This window comes from Schistocerca gregaria, unplaced genomic scaffold (assembly GCF_023897955.1).
Source record: "Schistocerca gregaria isolate iqSchGreg1 unplaced genomic scaffold, iqSchGreg1.2 ptg000246l, whole genome shotgun sequence".
In the NCBI taxonomy this organism is placed as follows: Eukaryota; Metazoa; Arthropoda; class Insecta; order Orthoptera; family Acrididae; genus Schistocerca; species Schistocerca gregaria.
In genome coordinates, this window is record NW_026061755.1 from 2808881 (window position 1) to 2829625 (window position 20745).

The following is a 20745-nucleotide window of genomic DNA, read 5'->3' on the forward strand; positions in this document are numbered from 1 at the left end:
CTCAAAACTAGCTAACCTTGTTATTGGTCTCTCTCTCTCTCTCTCTCTCTCTCTCTCTCTCTCTCTCTCTCTCTCTCTCTCTCTCTCTCTCTCACACACACACACACACACACACACACACACACACACACACACACACAAGCACGTACACACAACAACAACAACAACAACAACAACAACAACTCAAAGGCATGGTTGCTCCATAGTGCCAAAAATAATAAGTGTAAAAACAGAAGGCAGGAAGAAATGGAAATGGACTTCATCACCACATTTCAATATTTTTATCAAGACAACAGGCAATATATATAGCTGCGATACACCTTCAGAAAGTGAAATGAATACTTCACATAGCAATTCCATTTCATTCAACAGAGGACAAATTATTAAGAGAAAAGAGTGAAAGTGGCTTTAGAAGACACAACAAAGAAATGAAATCACAACAGAAACAGTGAATACATTAGGTAAAAGATGGAAGGAAGAAAGAAGTGAATAAAGTCTGTGGGAAAAAAACTATACTACTAGAACTGAAAAAAGTCTTTATGTTTCTGATAAGTGTCACTAGACACTATAACAATATTATGAAAAGGAAAGTGGTTACTCACAATATAGTGGAGATGCTGAACTACACAGACATAACTCGCACACACAAGTGTAGTCTCAGGCAATTAAAACCACACTGCGAGCACCAGCACCAGTGCATGATGGGAGTGGTGCCTGGGTGAGGGTAAGGAGGAGGCTGGGGTGGGGAGGGAGAGAATTAGTAGGGTAGGGGTGGTGGACAGTGAAGTGTTGCAGGTTAGACAGAGGGCTGGAAAGAGGTAGAGGTAGTGGAAAACGTAGAAAGGTGGTGGTGAGTTACATTTGCATGAGTGTGTGTATGTGTGTATATCCTCTATTTTTGACAATGGCCAACTGGATGAAAGCTTCATTTGTAATAGTCTTTTTCTTGTGCCTATCTGCAACTCATGTCTCTGCTATATGGTGAGCAGCAACTTTCCTTTTCATAATATTGTTACATTCCATCTTATATTTTCCAATGCTTGATTTTTACTACACTCTATAAGTTATTCAATATGACGATGAAGATGAACATATTACTTAAATGTTGATTTTGCACATGATACATGTTACAAAATACAATATTTCTACTGTAACGATATTATCATGTTTGTGGGGGGAAAAACCAAAAGCCAGAAAAATTAATTTTTGTTTTTTTACCGTGAGTAGCTTGGCGTAACATTCCGAAGGGATCCAAAACACGACAAGCTTCGAGAGCACACTGCACCACAACCTCTTTCTTTTTACCCTTCACAAGAGCCTCAGCAATCATTCCGTTCCCAATTGGAAGCCTGAAGAACAGTGAAAACTATTAGATAAAGCACAAATACTAAATACAGGCATAAACACAATCAGGACTTAACAACAGTCACAGTAAAAAGAAAGTTACAAACAGCTATACAAGATTTTCAAAACAAATGTTCCAAATTGTCTGTAAAGGAAAGTTTACAGTCTATGAATATGTTACCAGTTTTAACTTATGACAATGATAAAACTGTTCGAAAAATAAATGACAGCAAAATGCCGGTAGTTACTGGTAGAGGTGTGGGAGATATGATAAAAAGGAAACAACCTGGTTCATAATTATGAATTATTTAGGAATGAAGGAGACGATTCACTGAAAAACAGAAGCACTGCGTCATTGATAGTTACACAAACTAAAGGTAGAGAGCTTCACTAGCTTTTGGAATGGACTTCCTTTTTCAAATCTGTAGAAAAAACATGTACACAAACATACGCACATACTCACAGCAAACGTCTGTCTTCCTACAGTGTGCTCAATCGATCGAAAGCTATCTAAGCTGTGCACCTTTCATTCGGGTATCCATCAATGACATAGCGCTTCTGTTTTTCGGTTAGTTGTCTCCCTTATTCCTAAATAAAAGGAAACATCCTTTTATTTGGGGGCAGGGGAGCTAGGCAATACCAGAAAAATGCAGCAGTAATGTGTGGGCAAGTGGAACTGTAAACAACAATGGAAAGAAGATTACAGGAGGGGGACTTTGTGCACAAGGGGGATGGAGATGGGGGAGATGGTGATAGTGATAAAGTAGCTTGTCTCTTTCTTCTCTGTCATCTTATTATTTTTAGGGTTATAGATTCAAGTAGAATGATATTTGGGCAAATCAGAGAGAGTATAAAATGGAGAGCGGCAATGGCAAGAAAAGCTTTTCTGAAGACAAGAAATATGTTAACATCGAGTATACATTAAGTGTCAGGAAATTTTTTCTCATAGTATTTGTATGGAGTATAGCCATATTTGGAAGTGAAACATGGACAGCAAACATTTTAGACAAGAAGAGAATAGGAGCTTTTGAAATGTGGTGCTACAAAAGGATGCCGAAGATTAGATGGGTCGATCACATAACTGAATACAACTGGGGAGCAACAAAATCTGCGGCACAACCTGACTAGATGAAGGGATCAGTTGGTATGACATATTCTGAGACATCAAGGATTCACCAATTTAGCACTAGAGGGAAGTGGGATGGGGTAAACATCATAGAGAGAGACCGAGACACGAATACAGTACTCAGAGTCTGAAGGTAGGAGGTTGTACTAGTTACTCAGAGAGAAAGGGACTTACACAGGGTAGAGTAACAAGGAGAGCTGCATATAGGCCACTGCCACCGACGCCAACTGAGCTGTCACAATCTCAGTATGTCACATCCGGACTCAGCTCGCATTTCACCTCAATATGTCACACATTGCTCTAGTCTTCCACAGTGACAATCATTGCCTCGGACCTTAGCTAGCTGTGAGGGAGCAACAGTCATTGTATATAGCTGTGATACAGACATGGACAAGATTCGAGAATTAGTACATGTTATTTGATTGCTGTTAACCATAGAACTTCAGACTGGACATCACTGAAGTTAAGTACTCCATTGGTTCCTGAATAAAGTGTATTTTAACCATGTGTGCTTTTTGTGTTGTGGTGAGGGGAAACCGGCCACCCACCTATCATACCACCCTCTTCTCATCTGGCCAGGAACCACAAAACATTAAATGAGGGCACAGCCGCAACAAAACTGACAACAGGAAAAACGTGAACAGCAATTTACCTCACTACAGCAGCAAATAGCAGTGTTGTCTATCAGAAACTAGAAACCTTCGGCAATTGCATCATTTCCATTACTTACAGATGGCGATGACGACTGGGAAATGTACCTATGTCACTTCACAGCATAAAACCTTTCAGGTTAAACCATAAAATTATTGTTAACTTTACAAGCGCTGCCATGTATTAGAGCCATGGGTTCAAAGACAACAGCAAACGTGATCCAGGTCTTTTATTAAATATGTGAATTGACGGTGGAGGGAGGAGGGGAGGAGGAAGGGGGGGGGGAGGAAAGGAAAGGGACTGTTGACGTAAGCTGCATCAAGACATTATGTGGAATCAGTGGTGACGAGTGAAAATATAACTGATGGGCAATGAATCCACCTTCTTCAGTGCGTATGAAAAAATATGCTCGACCTCCTGCGAGAATATTTGCAAGCGAGTGCGGAGGACATGGAGAGGTACTACAGATATGTGGTGGTAGATGAGGGTGAGGGTTGGCTAAGAGGCGCGCTAAGATAGTCTACGCAGTTGCACCAAACATCGTGTTCCAGGTGGACAGTGGTTAATGCAACTGCTTAGTAAGAAGAATATCCTGGGTTCAAATACCAGTCCACCACACATTTCCACTCATCAATGTTGATTCCACGTAATGTCCCAATATAGCTGACATCAATAATCAAATCCATTCCCTTTCCTTACCTTTCTCCCCCCTCCAACTTCAATTTACATATAATTTATCACAAGTGAGGATTCTGTGTGGTGTCTGCTATTTCAGACATGTCTAAAAGAACAGACATCATGTATTCACATAACTTTTTGCTAATTTTTGGCAATGAGGGCCCTCCGAAGGTCACTGCCTGAGATAACAGACAACTCAGTTTTCAAAATTCTGTAAGCAGCAAGGGGTACAACACCTTCTAGTGGCACCAGTCCACTTCTAATGTAATGGAGAGGTGGGAGGGTCAGTGCGCACTTTCAAGGAGAAAATGGGGAAAATAACGAAATCCTCTCCACCAAGAATTGTGGACCTTGCCGTTGGTGGGGAGGCTTGCGTGCATCAGCAATACAGATAGCCATACGGTTGGTGCAACCACAACGGAGGGGTATCTGTTGAGAGGCCACACAAATGTATGGTTCCTGAAGAGTGGCAGCAGACTTTCCATAGTTGCAGGGCCAACAGTCTGGATGATTGACTGACTTGGCCTTGTAACACTAACCAAAACAGCCTCGCTGTGCTTATACTGTGAACGGCTGAAAGCAAGTGGAAACTACAGCCGTTAGCTTTACTATATGGTTAAATGATGATGATGTCCTCTCGGGTGAAATATCCCACGGGTAAACTAGTCCTCCATTCGGATCTCCGAGCGGGGACTACTCAGGTGGACATTGCTATCAGGAGAAAGAAAACTGGCGTTCAGTGGATCGGAGTGTGGAATGTCAGATCCCTCAATCGGGCATGTAGGTTAGAAAATTTAAAAAGGGAAGTGGATGGGTTAAAGTTAGATATAATGGGAATTAGTGAAGTTCAGTGGCAGGAGGACCAAGACTTCTGCTCAGGTGAATACAGGGTTATAAATACAAAATCAAATAGGTGTAATGCTGGAGTAGGTTTAATATTGAATAGGAAAATAGGAATGCGGGTAAGCTACTACAAACCGCAGAGTGAACGCATTATTGTGGCCAAGATAGATACGAAGCCCACGCCTACCACAGCAGTACAAGTTTATTTGCCAACTAGCTCCGCAGATGACGAAGAGATTGATGAAAATTTAATAGTCATGGGTGACTGGAACTCGATAGTAGGAAAAGGAAGAGGAAGAAACACAGTAGGTGAACATGGAATGGGAGTACGGAATGAAAGAGGAAGCCACCTGGTAGAATTTTGCACAGAGCATAACTTAATTATAGCTAACACTTGGTTCAAGAATCATAAACCAGGTTTTAAATTGTAAGACATTTCCAGGGGCAGATGTGGACTCTGACCACAATCTATTGGTTATGAACTGTAGATTAAAACTGAAGAAACTGCAAAAAGGTGGGAATTTGAGGAGATGGGACCTGGATAAACTGAAAGAACAACTGGTTGAGAGTTTCAGGGAGAGCACTAGGGAACGATTGACAAGAATGGGGGAAAGAAAAACAGTAGAAGAAGAATGGGTAGATTTGAGAGATGAAATAGTGAAGGTAGCAGAGGATCAAGTAGGTCAAAAGACGAAGCTAATAGAAATCCTTGGGTAACAGAAGAGATACTAAATTTAATTGATGAAAGGCGAAAATGCAAAAATGTGGTAAATGAAGCAGGCAAAAAGGAATACAAACGTCTCAAAAATGAGATTGACAGGAAGTGCAAAATGGCTAAGCAGGGATGGCTAGAGAACACATATAAGGATGTAGAGGAGTATCTCACTAGGGGTACGATAGATACTGCCTACAGGAAAATTAAAGAGAACTTTGGAGAAAAAGAGAGCCACTTGCATGAATATCAAGAGCTCAGATGGAAACCCAGTTCTAAGCAAAGAGGGGAAAACAGAAAGGTGGAAGGAGTATATAGAGGGTCTATACAAGGGTGATGTTCTTGAGGGCAATATTATAGAAATGGAAGCGAATGCAGATGAATATGAAATAGGAGATATCATACTGCGTGAAGAGTTTGACAGAGACCTAAGTCAAAACAAGGCCCCGGGATAGACAACATTCCATTAGAACTACTGATAGCCTTGGGAGAACCAGGCCTAACAAAACGTTAGTGAGCAAGATGTACGAGACAGGCGAAATACCCTCAGACTTCAAGAAGAATATAATAATTCCAATCCCAAAGAAAGCAGGTGTTGACAGATGTGAAAATTACTGAACTATCAGTTTAAAAGCACGGCTGCAAAATACTAACGCGAATTCTTTACAGACGAATAAAAAAACTGGTAGAAGTTGACCTCGGGGAAGATCAGTTTGGTTTCCGTAGAAATGTTGGAACACGTGAGGCAATACTGACCCTACAACTTACATTAGAAAATAGATTACAGAAAGGCAAACCTACATTTCTAGCACTGGTAGACTTAGAGAAAGCTTTTGACAACGCTGACTGGAATAATTTTTTTCAAATTATGAAGGTGGCAGGGGTAAAATACAGGGAGTGAAAGACTAGTTACAATTTGTACAGAAACCAGATGGCAGTTATAAGAGTTGAGGGGCATGGAAGGGGAGCAGTGGTTGGGAAGGGAGTGAGACAGGGTTGTAGCCTCTCCCTGGTGTTATTCAATCTGTATATTGAGCAAGCAGTAAAGGAAACAGAAGAAAAATTAGGAATAGGAATTAAAATTCATGGAGAAGAAGTAAAAACTTTGAGGTTTGCCGATGACATTGTAATTCTGTCAGAGACAGCACAGGATCTGGAAGAGCAGTTGAACGGATTGGACAGTGTTTTGAAAGGTGGATATAAGATAAACATAGACAAAAGAAAAACGAGGATAATGGAATGTAGTCGAATTAAATCAGGTGATGCTGCGGGAATTAGATTAGGAAATTAGATGCTTATAGTAGTAAATGTGTTTTGTTATTTGGGAAGCAAAATAACTGATGATGGTAGAAGTAGAGAGGATACAAAATGTAGACTGGCAATGGCAAGAAAAGCGTTTCTGAAGAAGAGAAATTTGTTAACATCAAGTATAGATTAAAGTGTCAGGAAGTCGTTTCTGATAGTATTTGTATGGAGTGTAGCCACGTATGGAAGTGAAACGTGGACAATAAATAGTTTAGACAAGAAGAGAATAGAAGCCTTCGAAATGTGGAGCTACAGAAGAATGCTGAAGATTAGATGGGTAAATCACATAACTAATAAGGAGGTATTGAATAGAATTGGGGAGAAGAGGAGTTTGTGGCACGACTTGACTAGAAGAAGAGATCAGTTGATAGGGCATATTCTGAGGCATCAAGGGATCACCAATTTAGTATTGGAGGGCAGTGTGGAGGGTAAAAATTGTAGAGGGAGACCAAGAGATGAATTCACTAAACAGATTCAGAAGGATATAGGTTGCAGTAGGTACTGGGAGATGAAGAAATTTGGACAAGATAGAGGCCGGCTGGGGTGGCCGAGCGGTTCTAGGCGCTACAGTCTGGAATCGCGCGACCGCTATGGCCACAGGTTAGAATCCTGCCTCGGGCATGGGTGTGTGTGATGTCCTTAGGTTAGTTAGGTTTAAGTAGTTCTAGGGGACTGATGACCTTATAAATTAAGTCCCATAGTGCTCAGAGCCATTTGAACCATTTTTTTTGACAGGATAGAGTAGGCTGGAGAGCTGCATCAAACCAGCCTCTGGACCGAAGACAACAACAACGACAACAACAACAACGAAATCCACACCATCAGTAGATGCCCTTACATTGTACAAAACCACATTGATGGCAGGGAAGAGATCACCCGAGATGCTTCCAGCAGGCAACCTCCGACTCTCCTCACTCTGCTGTCACTGCTGGACTGCCACTGAGCCTAGGCTACCATCTGCAACCGGTGCCAGGCAGGCACTGTGGCATCGGCTCAATTGTTCAGGCTCTGTCTGACCTGTGTTCTGGCCTCGATCTGCAAATCACGAGGCAACCTGTTATATAAGATCACTGCTAAGAGCAACATGCTAGTCACACCAGGGGTCACCTCTGGAAATTCCAGACATACCGTATAACCTGTGGCTCCAGCTGGATACGAAGCAGCTGCGATCCGATGCTCTGTCATCTCTCACCGGCAGTGGACCCCCACAACTAGTGAATACTAACTGGGCTCTATCATTCACAACTCTATCTGTTTCAAAAGCAGCTGACCGGCATTCCACAAATGACAAAAGACCCCATCATATCTGACACAATCTGGTCGATCAGTGTGATGATGTAGATGTGCAGAACCTCTCAGATCTGTCACTTCCCTCCCCACATCTGAGATCGGCGTGGAACAAATGAGGCCAATTTCATATGTCATCCTGGTTGGACAGGAGGGGGTGGGGGTGGAGATGCTGTAGCCAACTTCAACAAAACCTAATATCTAATTATAGGAACTTTTCTTCTAGTTTTAACTAATACTACCTCCTATAGGAGTACGTGATCCATTTTTAAATGCCATGCACTTTAGTTGCACTTAAGGAGAAATATACAGTCTCTCCTTGCACAGAATAAAGATACAGTGAAAAATCCCAAAATGTTTGCCCCCAATAAGTAGAGACTACAATATGATGAAGTGGTATTACCATTAAAAACCTAAATAGGACCAATGAGTGAGGTGATGTAGCAGTTATTGCAATTAACTCATATTTGGGAGCCAGATTCAGTGCAGATTTTGGTGGTTTCCTAAATGAACTTAGGCAAATGACATCATGGTTTCTTCCATCAGTCACCCTTTCCCCATTGACACATTGCTCAATAACTAATAACGATGAGGTCAACAATACGTTACAGGACTTGTAGCAACCAAATAATACACAAAGCCGATCCAAGTCACATAACTATGACTTTATTCACAACAACTGAACATTGGGACTCCACAAGATGCAAAACGCTGGTGTGTGTGATATAGACTAGAAATAGAACAAGAGATTCAATCGGCAATGGTCTGCACATACGTAGGCACGGGCCGTCGGTAGACGGAGTGGAAGAGACCGATCCGTGAGCACGACTTCTACTGGTGTCCTCTAGTGGCCAGATCGCACCGATACAGTTGGCGAGAGATACGGGCAGCAACCCACACTCGGTGCACTCGCACTCATGTGCACTGGTAGCAGGATACGGCACACCTCTCCCTCACGAGAAACGGGTGCCCAGTGGACGGAGGAGATGTCGGTGGCCTGGCGAGACACACGTTCGTCAGATCCACAGCGGTGGCAGCCCTTGACAGTGGAGAGAGCGAGACGGTGTGCTAGGCAGGCACCAGAGCAGAGGGCCATAAAGTGCAGAGACGCTGTCACGCACGGTGCCGGTGGGCCCGCATCGCACCTGGTGACAGCGCCGGAGAGGAGGGTGCTGGCGCCATCTCTGAATCGTCATTGTCGGCAGGCAGGTCCCAGTGTGGACAAGATGGAGCTGGAACTCCGTTGTGCTCCTCGTGAAGAAGGCAGTCGATGGAACAGGTGCTCCTCCACAGTCGGCAACAAATGGCTCGTGGCACAAGACAGTGGGGCGGACTGCGGTGACAGAGGCCACACTCGTGAGCGAGTTGCTTCTGGCAGAGAGGGGAGGCACGACACACCGAAGTGGTGCGCTACCGGCCTGTCAGCCGTACGGATATCAGAAAGGCAGTGGTGGACAATGGTGGCTGGTATCCACTCGGGCCAGCAACCGAACCCTCGTGCCCACACCGGCAATCCGGCACAGAGTGGCCAGACGAACCCGAGCGTGACAGGTGGGATGCAGACCGTAGAAGGTGGAGGAACATAAGTGGCTGTCGGCCAGGCTCTGCTCCCTCACAGATGAGAAGTGACAGGTGGTCAGCAAACGGAGAAGGGCGTCCTCCAGGAAGGAACCCACAACAAAATTTTTCATTTGAGACTCCAACGTTTGCACTAGTCATTCTACATAACTCTTTGACTGAGGGTGGAATCGCGGAGCCATATTGTGATGAACGACATGATGGAAACAAAACAATTGAAAGGTGTGAGAAATGAAATGGGTCCCATTTTGGAAACTAAGGTGTAAGGCAACCCTTCAACACAGAATCCCTGAAAAGTTTATGAATTGTCCTCGACTGATTTTGATGCACACCTGAGAAAGTAAGAAAAGGAGGAAAATGCGTCTACAACCAAGAGCCAATAGGAATTGTAGATGGGACATGCAAAGTCTACATGAACGCATTCACATAGCTGGTGTGGAGCAGGTCTAGGGCATGGAGATGACCCAAAAGCTACATTTTTGCAGTCAAACTGTTCACAAGCACAATAAAATAGACAACCCTGCCATCAATCTCTGGCCAAAAAACATGTCTCCTAGCTAACAGTTCTTCTTTAAGTGTTCAACCCTGAGGTTGGTTTGCAGCAGAGCGCCATTCCTCTCTTCTGTCTGCCTTCCTCTTCATTACCACGTATATCTTACATCCAACGTCATTCACGATCTGTTGCATGTATGATATCCATGGTTGCCCCTGCCAATAGCTCCTTCTGCTATTGTTCCAATGATGATGTGTCGTAGGATGTGCCCTACAAGTTTGTCTCTTCTTGTTTGCATGTGCCTCCACAGAGATCTGGTTTCCTGTACTCTTCTAAGCACCTCTTCGTTTGTTACTTTGTCTCTCTAGCTGATCTTCATCATCCTTCTATAGCACCACATCTCCAGGCCTCTAGCCGTTTTCTCTCTTCTTTTCCTATCATCCAAGTTTCATGCCCGTATAGGGCCACACTCCAAACGAAATCTTTCATGATACGTTTCCTTATTTTCAGACTGATGTTGTTGCTGGTGAGTAAGTTCCTTCTCCGATTAATGCAATTTTGGCCTTTTGTATTGTGGTCACAATTTCTTTCCGGCTTCTACCATCTCTTGTGATTTTGCTTCCCAGGTAATTAAATTCGTCTATCACTTCCAGGTCCTCTCTTCCAATTCTCATTCTCAAAGGTTCATATTCTGCTCCTGTACTGCATACCATCACTTCAGTCTTTTTCTTGTTTATTCTCATTCCATACTGAGAGCATAGAACTTTTTCCATTGTTTTGAGGATTTCCTCTAGATCTTCTTTTGTCTCCGTGACTATAGCAATATCATCTGCATAACATAGCATATCTATCTTCTGTCCATTAATTTTGATCCCCACCTCAGTAGTTTCTTGAACTTGGTCTATAGCTTCCTGGATGAAAGCATTGAATATAAGAGGAAAGAGAGCACATCCTTGCCTTACCCCTTTTCTAATGTTTCCTTCTTGTTCATGGTGACAGTTCCTAATCACTGCCACCTCATTCTTATAGAAGCTGAGTATCACACAGATGTCTTTGTACTTTACTCCACGTTTCCTCAGCACTCTGAACATCTCTTTCCAGATAACGTTATCAAATGCCTTTTCCATGTCTACAAAGGCAATATAAGTTGGTTTATTTTTCTGTCATTGCTTTTCGATAACAAGTCTCAGTGTCAGAATCGCCTCTCTTGTTCCCAATCCCCTTCAGAAGCCAAACTGATCTTCACTCCGCATATCCTTCTTCTCTTCAATTCTCTTCAGAACTATTTTTATGAGAATTTTTGATGTATGTGATATTAGGCTTAGAGTTCGGTACTGTTTGCATTTTGTAGCTGCTGCCTTCTTTGGTATAGGAAATATGATACATTTCTGCAAGTCTGTTGGTATATCTCTCCTGCTTTATAGGTGGACCTAATAAGTTTAAGCAGCATCATTTTCATGCTGTCACCAGCATTCTTCATTAGTTCTGCAGGGATGTCATCAATGCCTGTTGCTTTGTTGTCCCGTAGTTCTTTTAGAGCTCTGTCAAATTCTTCTTGCAGAATGTCATCTTCGTCTACTTGCTCTTCTCTTCCTATTAATTCCTCCAAAGGAGGTGTTCCGGCGTACAACTCCTCTATGTATTCTTTTCATCATGTCTTCACCAAACAGCAGTTTCCCCTCTTTATTTTCTATTGTGCCTGAGAGTATTGTTTTACGTTTGTTAAAAAATTGATTTGCTGTTCTGTAGGCTAAATCAGTTCTTCTGCTTTGCATATTTTCTTCCACTTCTCTGCACATTCCTTCAGGAAAATTTTCGTTTGCTTTCCTAGCTTCCCTATAAACTAAATTCCTTAGACTTCTGTATTCAGCTTTTTCTTGTTCATCAGTTGCATTTTTGTATAATCTCCTGTTTTCTATAAGCTCAATAATATCTGCTGTAATCCATTTCCTCTTGATTTTGGGTTCAGTTCTTCGCACTATCTTTTCTGTTGCTTTGTATATACCAGATTTAATTTGATTCCAGTCTTCATTTACTCCACCATGTTGAAACTTCTTAGCTAGGTTATCTGTTTAATGAGCATAGCGCTTTGCCAGTCCATCAGTTTTCAGTTTTTCTAGTCCCCATTTAAGTTTTACTGGGTTCTTCTTCAAACGTTTGAATCTCAGTGAACTTTTCATCAGGACTAGGTTATGATAACTGCCTATTTTTGCAGATGGATAGCTCCTGCAATCTTTTATCTGGTTCCTAAAACGTGCTTTCACTAGACTGTGATCAATCTGTTGTCTCCTCAGGTCTCCAAAGGCCTTCCCTGTGTATCTTCTTCATTTGTGATGTTGGAAAAGTGTGTTTGCAACAACTAATTGGTTCCTTGAGCAGAACTCGAAAGCCGATCTCCTCTTTCATTTGTTCTTCCATGTCCATATTTGCCAACAATTCCTTCCTCTAGTTCTTCACCCACAATCGCGTTCCAGTGCCCCCTGGCAATCAGGTTTTCATCTCCCGTAACATTTCCCATCGCATTACTTAGTTCTTCATATATTTCGTCAAAGGTGGCATCTTCTTCTTTGGATGTTGGCATGTATATTTGTATTATCACAGTGTCCTTTGGTTTAGTTTCAAGTTTGACTAGTATTATTTGAGAGCTACATTGCACATACCCCTTGACACATGAGCCATAGTTTTTCCTCAAAATTATTCCAGCTCCTACCATTCCTGGTCTATCTTGGTCAGTTCTGGTGTGAATGACTCTGTATTCCCCAGACCAGAAATCACACAGTTAAGTGTGTGAAATTCCCAGTGACCCCAGTAGAGAAGGTGTAGTACCTCATGCCCCAGTGTGGTGGGAATGACTACTGCAGGAGAGAAATCTTCCATGGACAACAGCAAAACACTGTCAAAAACAGAGAGGTGATACTGTAAAGAAAATTGGTTGTGCAGGGTGTCCAAAGCCCAACCTGGAAGTTTATCTGGACAGCCCTGTTCAACAAACTGAACCACCCGGTGGAGCACTGGGTTGAGAGCAACAGCAGTTGCTATGGGTGAGCTCGTACATGGAAGACCCTTGACTGCAGCCTGTATTTCAGTATCGATATGGAAGCAAAGCAATTTTTCATGATCAAAGATGGCACCAGGAGCCATAGGAAGTCAGGACAAGGCATCTGCATTGCCATGTTTAAACACAGGCCAATACTAGATTTTGTAATTGTAACAAGACAAAAACAGCACCCAGCACTGTAAGTGATGTGCTGCATTGTCAGGCAAGGAAATGTGATGGTTAAACAAGGAAAGCAAGAGTTTATGGTCAGTAATAAGGTGGAACTTGGAGCCATACAAGAAACATGAAATTTCTGGACAGCACAGACTATATGGCAAGAGCCTGTTTTCCGCTTGAGGGTAACACTGCTGGGCCAGTGAGATTTAGAGGTGAAGGCAACAGGTCGTTCAGAGCCGTTGGCTTATCAATGGGCTAGGAGTGTGCCAATATGCTGGTCCATAAAAGCATGTTCACAATCCTGGCTCCAGCAAAACATACAATCTTGTGTAACAATGCATGCAATGGGTGTGCCAATGTGGCCGCCCAAGGCAGAAACTTATGGTAGTAGGGTATCTTCCCTAGAAAGGTCTGAAGCTCCTTCATGGATGGGGGGTGAGGCATCCTACGAGACATCAAACCCAAATACAGAATAGAAGGTTGAAAAAAAACTGAGATTTTGGAAGGTCAAGCATGCAAACTGTAAGACAGAAAACAAAGTGCCCAAATTTTTCAAGTAATCTTCCTGTGACACCAATATCATCCGGACAATTAATGCATCCTGGGACAAGCACATTCAATCGCTCTAAAAATCACTGATAAATAGCAGAGGCACTAGCCACACCAAGAGGAAGGCGGCTATATTGATAGAGACTATAAGGAGTATTCAAAATCAGAATTTGCCTAGACTCTTCATGCACAGGAACTTGCAGATATGCTTCAGACAAATCAATTTTACATAAGTACTGGCCACTCAATATTTTTCCCAACAGCTCCTCTTGGCACGAGAAAGGATACGTATCCACAATCGACTGCGTATTGATAGTAGTACTGAAGTCACCACAGGGGCGAAGTTTTCCTGATGGCTTCCGAACAACAACCAGCACAGACAACCATTCAGTTGCCAAAACACGTTGCACCACCCCTAGAGATTGAAGCCTGTCCTACTCAGCTTTCACTTTATTTTTCAGGGCAACGGAAACAGGATGTGCACAACAAAAATGAGGTTGAACTGTGGATTTCACAGAAATACGAGCAGAAAAATTCATAGAATACCCTATACCTTCTGGAAACAACTCTGAAAACCCCTTAACAGTGTTTCCAATTGAGAATACAATACCTCATCAGACAAAAGGTGGACTATGTCAGTGATAGAAGATTCAAATGCCTGAAACGTGTCCATCGCAAACAAGTTCTCAACACCGGCATCAGCAGCCACAAAAAATATGAGGGAACAAACCACTGGCTCGTAAGAGAAGATGCCAAAAATGGTTCCAAAAGTGCAATGTTCAGTTTGTTATAACTGACCACTTCCTGGTGACTGGAGTCAATGGTAGCGAGTCTAAACTCACGTAGGTTTGCAAATTCAATAATGTCACTGCAGTAGTGGTGTTGACCTGTAGTCGGAGAACTTTGTGAAATATACTTAACTCGTGCAGACTATCTGTCATCCTAGTGTACACATCTTGTAACACTGCCACCACATTGCCTGACTTTTCGGTTTGGTCACCCGCTGTCTCAGAAACTTCAAAAGATTGTGCTATTTTCAAAAATTTTGTGAACATGGAGTTTTCACAGAGTAACACTTTCTGGCTTATTTCCTTGTTTTGAGCTAAACAGATAATGTGTCGCACACAGCAGAGTCTGCATTAGAGTCATTGTGGGAATCAGTAATACAATAACACTTACAGCTACGGCTGTGAAGTCCAGCAACCCAGGCTCTGTACGATTGGTTTGGTTTCTGATAGCACTGGTAGAACTCAACTCACACCTATATGACACGCATTCATTTGCAATGGTATATGCGGAATAGACTGCACATGTGATCGAAAATGAGAGCTGCCAGTTCTTGCAAAGGAGCAAGCTGACACAGTTACTGACTGATCCACCTTACATGAAATGCACATGAGGAAAGTTTTGCACAAAAACGAGTCTGTCACACCAAAAGCTAAAAAACACTCGAGTCTTTTTTCATAGGCTTCCCTGTTCTCGGCTGAATCAATATATGGAGCAAAAATTGATGGACCGAGCAGTAGAAAATTACCCTGTCTGTTAATGGAAGTCGACAAAGTGGTCACAGCCAAAGTAAGCTGTTCAATCAGCGCCGGACACATGGCATCCATAACGAATAACCTGATGAAACTGCACTCAAAGATTGCACAAACAAAAACCATTCCAAACTCTTAACCAACTGTGTAGTAATCAATTAATGCACAAAGCCGATCCACATCACAAAACTATGTCTTTTTATAACATCTGAACTTTAAGCCTCTCGGGATACTACAAGACACAGAACACTGGTGTGTGAAATACAAACTAGAAATACAACAAGAGATTCAGTCAGCACTGTACTGCACATATACACAGGCGTGTGTCACACACAGATGGCATGGCAGAGACGGTGCCTTATGCGCATTCCCTACTGGCAGCCTCTAGTGGCTGACCCGTGCCAATACAGTTGGTGGGCAATTCGAGTGCACACGTGCGGTGACCCACTCTCGGTGCACTTGCAGTCACACGCAGCAACAGTGGAATATGGTGGGACTGCAACCATACCTCCTCCACAATGGCTGACTGAGATGGCTAGATAATAGACACCGCACTCATATTGGGGGAGGGGGGGGGGGGTGAAGAGGTTAAAATCATCTGTTCAGATTTGGGTTTTCCACGATTTCCCTAAATCGTTTATGGTAAATGTCAGATTGGTTTCTTTGATTGGGCACAACCAACTCCTTTCCCAACCATGCCAAATCCTCAAAGGAAACAGGGACGACACAATTTTTGTGATAATGGAAAATTCTGGGCAAAATACAATTGTCAAGTGAGCAGTATGTCAAACTTAGAGATTCAATGGAGAGAGCAGTGTGTAATGTCGGTCATCCCAACACAAAATCCCATGCAACCTCTGCAGCAGGGTCGATATCTTGTACGGCTTCTTTCAAAGGTGGCCTCACGTACAACAGCATACGATTTAAAGATCACACGAGCGGATGAATGTGGATCGAGACAAACTGGATTTCGTACAATTAGGAAGAGGACAAAAGCAGTAAGAATTTCATGAGATAAATGGCACGAGCTTGGAGAGAGTTCACCACTTCAAATACTCAGGATCTCAGTCTACCAACAACACCATTACAGAAACGCATATCACAGAACGAATAGCAGTGTGTCTGCGATACGCGTATTCCCTCAGGGAGACATTCAGCTCAAAACCAGTATCAGCGAATATTGAAATGAGAATACATAACACAGAGATATACTCAGCAGTCACATATAGTTCAGAAATCTGGAGCAAGCAAAATGAGAAAAGTAAAAACCATTAATATTTGAAAGAGGAGTAATGAGACACTATGGGGACTGATCTTAAATAAAGAAGAATAGATAAGGGGGAAGAATGAGGGATTCTACCTCTCGATGCAACAACCGACAACCTCACAGAAGCTGAAGAGCAAAAGAATTCAGTGGGGGTAGCAATGGATGGACAACCTGTCGAAGGACCTGGCAACCTTGGGGACAGGAGGAACCGGGCACAAAACAGAAAGGAGCGGAGGCAGTTTGTGGAAGCAGCGCACGGTCTACGGTGCCTGGACTGCTGGTTATGTATGTATTAGTGAATAGGTACACGGTTCATGTTTTACAATTGCCTCTTCTGCACAGATATGATCTGTATAACAAGAGGCTAGGAGCAGGTATGGTATAAAGAGCATACTACCTAGGTTGTAAGGCTAGAGGAATACAAGTTTAAGAGATGTAAAAAGGATTCTCTTTAAGATATTCTTCAGCTTAGAGCATTGTGTAACTTTGGCAGAGAATTAGGTTTAGTTGTTAAATGTGCAGCGATTGTATTGTGTAAGAAACAGGCTGCTTATTTGCAGCTAGTAAAGAGAATACAGTACCACCATAAGCGCACAGGAGGTATGTTTGTACTGTTAAGTGTAGAGGATAGTGCCTGCCTGTGAAGGCCTCAGCCAGACGTATATCACTATAGACACAGCACCCGTGAGTGCTGAGATGGAAGGGAAGAAATCTTTTAGTGCAAAGAAGGCAATAATTTCCAAAATGGAGGTACTGGTGCTTGGGTTAAAACAGAGGGGTTTTCAAAAGGCCAACAGATATAGGGATTTTAAAGTCCAGTAAGGTTTCTCACTGAGCAGAAGAGGACACAGTTAAATGGTTTGAAGTGAAGGTTCTGAACAAATGAGGAAAGTGTATATTGGTCCTGGATCCATATCATAAACATACCCAGGAGCTGAACACATGGCAAATGTAAATTATTTACACCTCACTATATAATGAACAGTAGGGGGTACTCACTATCCTGTGCCATTTGTGTGCAAAGTGAAGGAAAATGTGTCTCTAAGTCTTAGTCAAATCTCTCTTCCCTTATTGTTTCGGCCTTAACATGATATACACAAGGAAAGCAGGAGATTTGATGCATAGTCTTTCTTGATTATCTATTACCTAAAGGTGTCAGACACAATTTCACAAGACAAACAATACCTTTCCTTCAGAAACCCCATGTGTATTCCCTGAGCATCTCAATCACATTCTTCTATGGACTGCTCTTACCTGTTACTACTTTAGCAGGAAACTCAGAATTACTTGAATATCTCTAGTCATTCCTACTTGATAAGGACTCCAAACACTGAAACAGTACTCTTGAATAGGCAGTACTCTACAAAAACAGTTATTTCAGAGTCCACCCAAAAATTCTAAGTATTCAATCTGCCTTCGCAACTACTGATTCTATATGACTATTCTTCTATATCTTTCGCATATTACTCCTTGATACTGAACTATGAAACACACTATTCCTTGACAGTTAAAATATGTGATCAGGTATTATAGAGTTATTTCTCTTGGTTTGCATACTGACATTCAATTTACCAACATTTAGTACAAAAAGTGGAAATATTATCCAAGTCATCATGTTTTTCCTCACAATGATCTGCTGAGGACGATGATACTGTCCTACATCGGGAGCTCAGTTCATCGAGTCTGACAAACTGTTAAAGTTGTGAAAATTAGCTTTTCTACAAAACTTCCCTGAGACACAGACAGCATTATTTTTGTTGCGTTTAAAATCAGCCATCCAGTATAAAATATTGTGTTCCACCAGCCATGAATTCTCTGAGCAAATCACGTATTTGGGAAGATATTTTTGTCATACAATTTGAGTTCTGCCGATAAAGTGGTGCAGTTGCAAAAAAATTTGAAACTGTACCTGTGTACCTGCATCTAACATATACAAGAAATGCTGTGTTGAGAAAAATTAGTGAGTGCAGTACTTCCTAAACCTCTGATGATTCTTTCAGAGATGGTTTTTTTCCTATAGCATTGTCACAATGAACAAGTTTAGAATAAGCTTTACAATTCTGCAACAAAAACAGACCTTGTTGAAGTAGGATGACTTGCGTGCTTTTATGATATAGACAGCTGTACCTCGATGTCACCACAATGGAGAGATATCTGTGGAGAAGCCAGACAAACATGGGTTCTGAAGAAGGGACAGCAGTCTCTTCAGCTGTTGCAGGGAAACAGTGTGGATGATTGGCTGATCTGGCCTGATAACGTCAGCCAATGTGGCCTTGCTGTGGTGGCTCTTTGAATGGCTGAAAGCAGGGTGTGAGGTAATGGGTGAGTTGTGGTGCCCTGAAAATATTCTACGTTCGGAGTTGGTGTGGCCACACAAGCCAGAGCAAGAAGGGTAGCCCAAGCGTGTGATCTAGGATGACCGCGTGGCTGGGAATTCAATGTTGACGCTATGAAGAGGACTGTGCTTTGTGTCAACGAAGCAGATTTGTATGCTGGGAGTGCCAAATATGGCGGACTTTGTGGAACCATAATGGCGGACATTTCACAGTTCATGTAAAAATTAATAATAGCCAGAGGAATCATGATATCTTAAAAAGAAACATGTACATTACCATTATTTGCATGACGATTCTGATGGCGTAATCAGATTTTCAAGATCTTTATTAGTTTAAAGTTTAGTATCTGACTGTAAATTATACAAGTAACACCCAGCAACAAATTTCCAAAATCTAAACGGTTCATCCAATTTTGTCGATTGATGTGTCTTTAGAAAGCTATTAGTGTAAACCTAAATTGGTATGAGTTACAGCCATGTAACTTGAATAGTACATTGGAGGTCAAAGTGGCCGATTAATATTGATTGCGTCATGCCATAAGTACTCCACAGTTACAAGAAAAAACGTTAGCAGCATGCTTATCAAAATATTTGTTTATGTCTTTGTGTATATCCGATATATACTATTCATGAAGAAATTGGTCAAATATTTACTGTTTTTTAGAAAGCACAGAGACATTAGGCTACTGGCCGGCTTTGTTTCTATTCCTTTGATACATGTTTATTTGATTTGTTTATGTATTTAATAATGTGTGTTAGAGCGTGTTTATGGTCCAGCTGTAGGAATATTTATTTAATTTCAAGTTGTTTAAATGTAAATCCAGTATTTCGTATGTGTTTCAATATGTTTGTGAGTGTGCGTTGGCTTGGAGACTTGGCGAGAGTGCTCTAGCCAATCTCAGCGCTCGTTACTCTGGTAGGAAACTACAGAAGAATGGAGAGACTGTATGGAAGTGGGGGAGGAGGATTGGGTCACGGAGGACGCGGGAGAAGGCTGGATGGGAATGCACGACAGACGGTTATGGGAGATACTGGGAAGCAGTTCGCGCGTGGTCGCAAGAGATAGATATATTTTGTAGTGCCGAGTTGTGCACTTGTGAGATTTCCACGGCTTCTGCAGTGAAGACGTAGTATGAATTTAGAAGTGAATATCTATCAAGATATGTTGTTGTTCATAGCTAATTACTTGAAATAGGAATCTATTGTTCCCTGTTATTCAACTTATATTTTATTTAATTGCTGGACCATCAACACCAGTAAGTGTTTTGCAGTAATAAACGGCATTCTTAAAGGTACTTCTGCTATCGTACTCATCACTCAAAGTCGTTAAAAATAGTACCTGCAGATTTTACTTAATTGCAATTTTTCATTTATAACTTTCTATGTTACATTCAAAATTCGCAGTTGCCAAGTGATAGGAACCTTTGACCACTCGATTCATCTGTATATTCATATTGTATACTGTAGACTCAGCAGTATTTCGGCTTGTAATGCGGCAACTACATGTCCCAGGTCCTAGACAACAAAACCAGCAAAATCCTTTAATATTTCAACTCAGGGTACATAGTTGAGGGTCACATTTCAATTTTTTTTTATTTTTTAATACAGAAAGCCCGCAAGGGGCAAACTACAATCATTATTTATGCTGACAGCATGCAACTTGCAACTCTACTGTCTGGCTTAATGATGATGGCATCCTCTTAAGTAAAATATTCTGGAGGATATAGTTCCCACTATGGTTCACCATGTGAGGACTACTCAAAAAGATGATGTCAGCAGAAGAAATACATATTGGTGTTGGGTCGAAACATGGAATGTTGGATCC

At 42.0% G+C, this 20745-nt stretch overlaps 1 protein-coding gene across 1 annotated transcript in view; it reads right to left on the minus strand.

Annotated features, from left to right (window-relative positions):
* Positions 1-20745, minus strand: part of LOC126305094 (kanadaptin-like) — a gene marked incomplete at its 5' end in the record, with an annotated part of 228471 nt that overhangs the window by 85193 nt on the left and 122533 nt on the right. Inside the window, 1 exon segment of the mRNA XM_049992011.1 lies at positions 1219-1349. Coding sequence (XP_049847968.1) covers positions 1219-1349 — 131 coding nt within the window.